The sequence below is a fragment of the Athene cunicularia genome (assembly GCF_003259725.1).
Source record: "Athene cunicularia isolate RWA chromosome 14 unlocalized genomic scaffold, athCun1 chr14_part1, whole genome shotgun sequence".
Lineage (NCBI taxonomy): Eukaryota > Metazoa > Chordata > Aves > Strigiformes > Strigidae > Athene > Athene cunicularia.
In genome coordinates this window covers 9,270,456-9,276,455 of record NW_020799118.1, presented here as the reverse complement: position 1 = coordinate 9,276,455, position 6,000 = coordinate 9,270,456, and the positions used below count along the sequence as shown (strand labels likewise).

Below are 6,000 nucleotides of genomic sequence, written 5' to 3'. Positions count from 1 at the left end.
ACCCCCGGGCCGGGACCGGCCTCGCGTGGGAACGCGCTCCGCCGGACCGGGGGGGCCGGGCCTGCAGGCCGCCTAGAAGCGGCGTCGGAGAAACCCGAGGGCTGGGGCCTGGGCCAGGATTGATTCTGTGTCGCACAACCGGCCAGTGACCCCAGGGAAGAGAGAAGGGCATTAAATTTAGGATGGGCCCGTGGATTGCCGAGTAAGCAGTGTGGCTGTGCCTCTCGGACAGGGCAAAGCTGGGGAAACCGGGTTTAAAAAACGAGCCCAAGCTCCCCAGCATCTCCAGTGTATTGCACACAGCTAAAAAGTCACCAAGCAACAACGCACTTCTGGGTTTTTCTCTTCAAAAATTCCAGTGTGCTGCACAGAAGGCACTGCTGCCCAGAAACCTAGAAGAAAAATCAAGCCAAACATTTCTCACAGAACAAGGCTTAGTGACCCCAGCCCTGTGAACAGCTTTGCCGACCTCTCCCTCTGACTTCTGTCAGAGGGAAGCAAGGCATCAGGAGAAAGAAGTGGTTTGTAATTGGAAAACCGATTCTGCCACCCCCTAATTCCCTTTTAGTGTTACAGGCTCTAAGGGCCTCTGTTATTTAAGCATGTGATCAAAAATACAGAAAAGAAACTTTATTGTTTCAAATATTACATGCACTTTCAAAAATTAAAACTCTTTATTTAAACATCTCAATAGCATCTTGTCAGTTTGGAGGCAGCAAATAACAGACATTTTGGAAAGCATTTACAAAAATACATTGCACAAAGTCCTATCTTGCTTTTTTAAAAATAAGTTAGTGTTATTCAAAATATTCCCACCCTGGCTCCCTAGTTTCAATTTATACAGGATAATTCTAATTTTAAATATTTAACCTATAATATGACAACACCTGTACATGTGTAATCTATGCGTAGGCCATAAATTCTGTCTCTAGCTTAAGTGAAAAAAAAGTTCTTCACATGGAGACTTTGTTAAACGTTTGAGGACTGTTGTGCAACATACATAACTATTTAGAAAACCAGTCAGCAGTTCCATGTGTTAACAGTTCATATGTAAATATAAAATGCGTTATAACAGCAAGATAAAAATTCTGCTTAAGTACATTTCAGGAATCTTCGAAGTAGCAATCCTAAGGGAGGCAAGAGGCAGTTTCATCTCATTCTAGATGGAAATGTTGCTTTTGAAAGCAAGACATCACTCTTATACCCAACTGAGGTTTTGGGGAAGGATCTAAAGAATGCCTCTGGGTTTCAATGCAGCAGTACTGAGCAGAAGTCCCTCTTGCCAGTGTGGAGTAGCAAGGTTGACGTCACGTCGTGTTTTCTGCATTCTCACAGTAAAATGCTTACTGAGTATAACACTGAACCAGCCTAAGAAATTCTTGTCCCAAAGAGATTACTTTTGACAAATTAAAGACTGTTTAATGACTGTGTACTAATGTTTACAAAGCAATGTAGCAGGCTTATCAGCTCTGATCCAGTTAGTCAGTACATCAAGGTCGTTTTGGAATTAACACTAAAAAAGAACAAATTGGCCAAGTTGCTATGGTAAAAACCCTTAAAATAACATCAGTTACTTATCCCTGACTTTCAGAGAAAGTCACGGCCACAAATTACAGCAAAGCATTCTCAGTCGCTGGTGTTTAAACTAGTTTTGGTTGTGTTAACTTTCCCTGACAGTAATATTTATTATATTCCACATGTATCAAAGCCACCCTTTTGGATTCACCAAAGGTCAAAACCTTTAGCCACAGTCAGCGTTTAAAATGTACCACAGTTATCTTGGCACTGTAAGCCAAAAACAAACATATGCAGTTAAGTCCTGCATTTAAAAAAACCAGATTCCTAGTTGCAGAAAATGTGGTTTATTCTTTTAAAAAACCCCATACATTCATTTGTAACAAAATAGGTGTTGCCTGTTTGTCAGCTGGGCTTTATGAACCAGAGTAGTTTGCATGCATTATCTCTCTCAGCATGGACACAAAAATATAAAGCTAACTGGCAGTTACTAGCTGAGCCTTAGAGCAAATTTTTTTATGCAGTTCTGCTGACAGTCTTCTGCCTTTACCAGAGGATCAATAGTTCTGCAGTATATATCTTGCATCCTCATCCTTTATAGATTCCAGTGTTCTAGGCTTTCCGGTATATACAAATTAAGAACAAGATGTACAACAAAAACCACCCAAGCTGTAGTGTAGGAGATTATTAGGCAGGTTTCCCATGCACTCTGAACCGATAAAGGCATGTATATTCTGCATGTCCCCAGTTAGAAAAAATTCTCAGTTCCACTATTTGGAATGCGTTTTCATTTTTATCCTGGAGAAGAAAAAAAAAATAAAAAAAATCAAAACCACACAAACCAGAGTTAGGTTTCTAGTATGAATGGGTGCAACTGAAGTTGCTTTCTTAGACTCTTGCAACTACCAACTTTTATTAGTAACTATATCATGCCTTGGGAACTTTCTGCCACTTTGAGCAGACCCCTCCTTGCCTTACAGCTAGTTTTTTGTGAAGGGAGTCAGAAACAGCATGAAGCACACTCTTTATATGTTTAGAATCTTCATACCATTTGGGTCTAGACAGCACAAATCTTTTCTCCCCGCTAATCTACTTTGAGACAGATATGTAGACACTTTCTACCTCAGCTTCTACAGTGCCCAGAAGACTGAGGACTTTTTTCCTCCACTGCTTGTGGTGCACTACCATAGAAAAGGTGAGTATCTTTCTCCTGACACTTCAAATCTTATCATCCAGACTTACCATCACTGGAAACATCTGCAGTGGTTCTCCTCCTTGATCATAGACATACTGTCCTAGAAGCTTACCTTCTTCTTGATATTCATCATCTAGACCCTGTAACAAGATAAAGATTTTTGCTTCTGTCAAATCTGATGTCAAACCAAACCCAGAAGCACACCCACATAATTGAGTATCAGAGAGTGCTCCCAAGTCTATCAAACCAGAATCAGAATGTTTGCCATGTAATTTAACGTCTGTTCAGGCATGGGTCCGTATTTGAGTTTCCTGCACTGCAAATAGTTGTGCTATGCTTTATGTTGATGGTCAAACCCCTTAATTTCCATGGCAAAACCACTAACAGTGCACAATATAAACTGCTCAGTACAAACAAGAACACATCAAGGTTATAAACAAGATTCAAATGCTTGCTTATCTGTTTAAGATTTTAAAAGAACTAGACAAAAAGTTCTCAAATATCACAATTATACTGTGGTGTAGCCTATGGTCTGCAATCATGCCCACACAAGTGTGATGCTAGTTAAAAAATCAAAGAGACTATTTAAGGTACTTCATAGATAAGGTAAAGAGCCAAAATAGGGAGGGGAAGGGGAAGAGTGGAGGAAGGATAGAACAATTGGTGTGTATAAAAGAACTACACCAAATTAAAAAACATTTTCTCCCTCCAAAAACATTTATTTTCTCTTGCTTTATACAGCAGTAAACAACTTCCAAAATCAGTCTTAACACTTCTTATTCCTAATCTCAAAACTCAAAAACATATAAGCAATTTTAAGAGCAATACAGAAACAGTTTCTCTTCTCAGCTGTCTTCAAGTCATTATTGTTCAAGATACATAACACAAACTTTTATGCATATAAACATCAACTTAAATTCAGAGACAAACTTACATATACTGAGAAGTTCCTAGGAGCACTGGTGATATTTCCTGTTGGTGAGAGTGTTTTTGGTATATGTTCCACTGTGAAGGCAGTTGGATAGATCTTCATGGAAAGTCTAACTACAAGATATCCCTGTGATCCTTTGAAAGCCCAGCAGTTTCCTGGATACATGTCCGGCTGACAGGAGGAAGGGGGAGAGAACAGGATGGGACACAACAAATATGATAACAAACATTTTGTGGTGACTTTTTTGTAGGAGTCTGTAATGAATTCTTAATTATTAGGTACAGTCTCAGTAAGTGGCAGAATCTAATCTTTTTTGGTAGAACTCTTCAGGAAGACAGCATATCCACCTGAACTACTGGCAGTGTTTTGAAGACCCACCCTGAGATTACTTCTCAACAGGAACCCTCCCAGCGCTCACACTTTGTGCACACACACCACCCAAGACTCCTATAAGGGGTCTTAAAATTCTGCTAGAGTAGGACTTAAGCAGTGTCCAGGAAGTACCAGAAAAATCCCATTCTTGGGAACACAGTTCAAAGTACCTGTGCCCCCCACAGACACATCAAGCATCCAAAACCCAATCGAAGTAACATTGCTGAAGTTGTTTACTTAGCATTTAGTTACCTGAATCACCACCCTGGGAGACTGAGAGAAGTACCACAGAGGAATTCCAAAGAGGCTAATTAATGCTGTTTTGGTCTCATATGTTTCAGAACAGCGAGTACTCAGAATGCTGCCACCTCAAAAAAGACGTATCAGGTTAGCATAAATAATTACTTATTTCTTCCTGACAACTTTTAAGGTAGAGATTTGTACAAAGCTTAATGAATATATCAGTTGTTTTCCTCAAAAAAAAAGCTATTAAAGATATTGTTGAAGTCTAATAATTTTCTGGGTGTACAATGCTTCTATCAAGTACAGTGTTATTTTAAGAACATGTTAAAGGTTCTTCATTTAAAAGGTCTGAAAAATACACATTTTCCCAAGTGAGTCCAGTGGTGTGTACACTCCACACAGAGATTTGTGGTTCTTTATTATCCAGTTATACACATGCTTAGAACTGTTCTATCCTTGTCCATGCATACTTAGGCTGATATATAACCCTGTGAACAACATGCACACAGTGCAGTAAGTCTAATGATTAGGCAACATAATGTTCTGCTAACCTCAGCCTTCAACATTTTTAGTAAATACCATAAATAAAAATGGTGTTTCCTTTACCACTTACCTCCAGATTCCAAGGCAAAATCCACCATACCGATCTTGTCTTGAGAGTAGAGTTTCAGTGCATTGTTGACAATAATCTGTGCTTGCTACAGATATACACAGAAGAGAATGGAAAGATTTTAGTATGGTCACCTGATAAAATTGCTGACATATACATATCTGCATATAAGCATCTTTTTGAGATGCTGCACTCCATCACAAGTCTTTGAAAGCCTCTGTCAAGACAGAGGCCATTTTTAATGCAGGGTTGTCTGGCTTAAAATACAAACTCCTACTGCATCTTGACTGGGGTTTTCTTCAAAGGTTGTATTCTTTCCTCACCTTCCCAAGACCCTGAGCTACATTTCTTTGGTGTACTTGTTTTTTGGGATTTCTTTAATTTTCAAGATATGTATTTTGGAAGAAAACATTTACAACAGGCAACAAGCAATGCTGTAACAGTACACCTGATAAAGCATTGTCTATAGTTCTTCCCATTTCAATTAGCATTCCAAAATCTTTTGAAGTCATTAACATTTATATTGGCACACAAACCACCTATATAAATGGACTCTTTACAGTTTTAGTTGAACTTTTAGAAACTTACTCACTCACCGCTTCTGTGATTCCAGAAATCCCTGTGTTAGCCACAGCATTTGTCACTACTTCAGACGTTAGCTTTTGGTTTGTAGCAGACATATGGAGAGTAATATTTTTGAGTATCTGCAACTCTAGATCCTGCAGCAAAGTCTGCAGATCACTTTTGCTCACAAAATTGGACGTAAGCCATTGGAGAAGCGATTCAGGAAAGTCTTCTTGTTGATCACCAAAGAGCATGAGCTTGACAGATTCTTTGACTTGGGCATCCACCTAGTAGAAGCCATTAAGAATTACAATAGAAATTTTTTGTCTTTATAAACCATTAAGTAATACTATACATATATATAAAGTAGGCACACATGAAATCAAGACATATGTTCAGTACCACAAGAAAGTCTACCTTTCCCAGGTGTTTTAACTACATTGACTTACACTGAAATAACAGAGCAGTCAGGTGTGCAGTAGAACACATGGGAAATGCAGATGCTTCACTGGTTTGATGAACAAGACACACTCACAGCCCTAGCAAACTCTGCAGTTTACATGAGGGGTC

The 6,000-nt window shown here is 39.1% G+C and overlaps 1 protein-coding gene across 12 annotated transcripts in view; it reads right to left on the bottom strand.

Annotated features, from left to right (window-relative positions):
- Positions 1-655: 655 nt before the first annotated feature.
- Positions 656-6,000, bottom strand: part of SUN1 (Sad1 and UNC84 domain containing 1) — a 32,642-nt gene continuing 27,297 nt past the window's right edge. For all 12 annotated transcript variants that reach the window (XM_026858789.1, XM_026858788.1, XM_026858787.1 and 9 more), the window contains 6 exons: positions 5,463-5,717; positions 4,870-4,954; positions 4,266-4,381; positions 3,645-3,812; positions 2,758-2,850; positions 656-2,313 (listed from right to left, as the gene is read on the bottom strand). In XM_026858789.1, the coding sequence (XP_026714590.1) occupies positions 2,203-2,313; positions 2,758-2,850; positions 3,645-3,812; positions 4,266-4,381; positions 4,870-4,954; positions 5,463-5,717 (828 nt within the window). In that variant the 3' untranslated portion in view covers positions 656-2,202. The remainder of the gene's footprint in view (positions 2,314-2,757; positions 2,851-3,644; positions 3,813-4,265; positions 4,382-4,869; positions 4,955-5,462; positions 5,718-6,000) is intronic.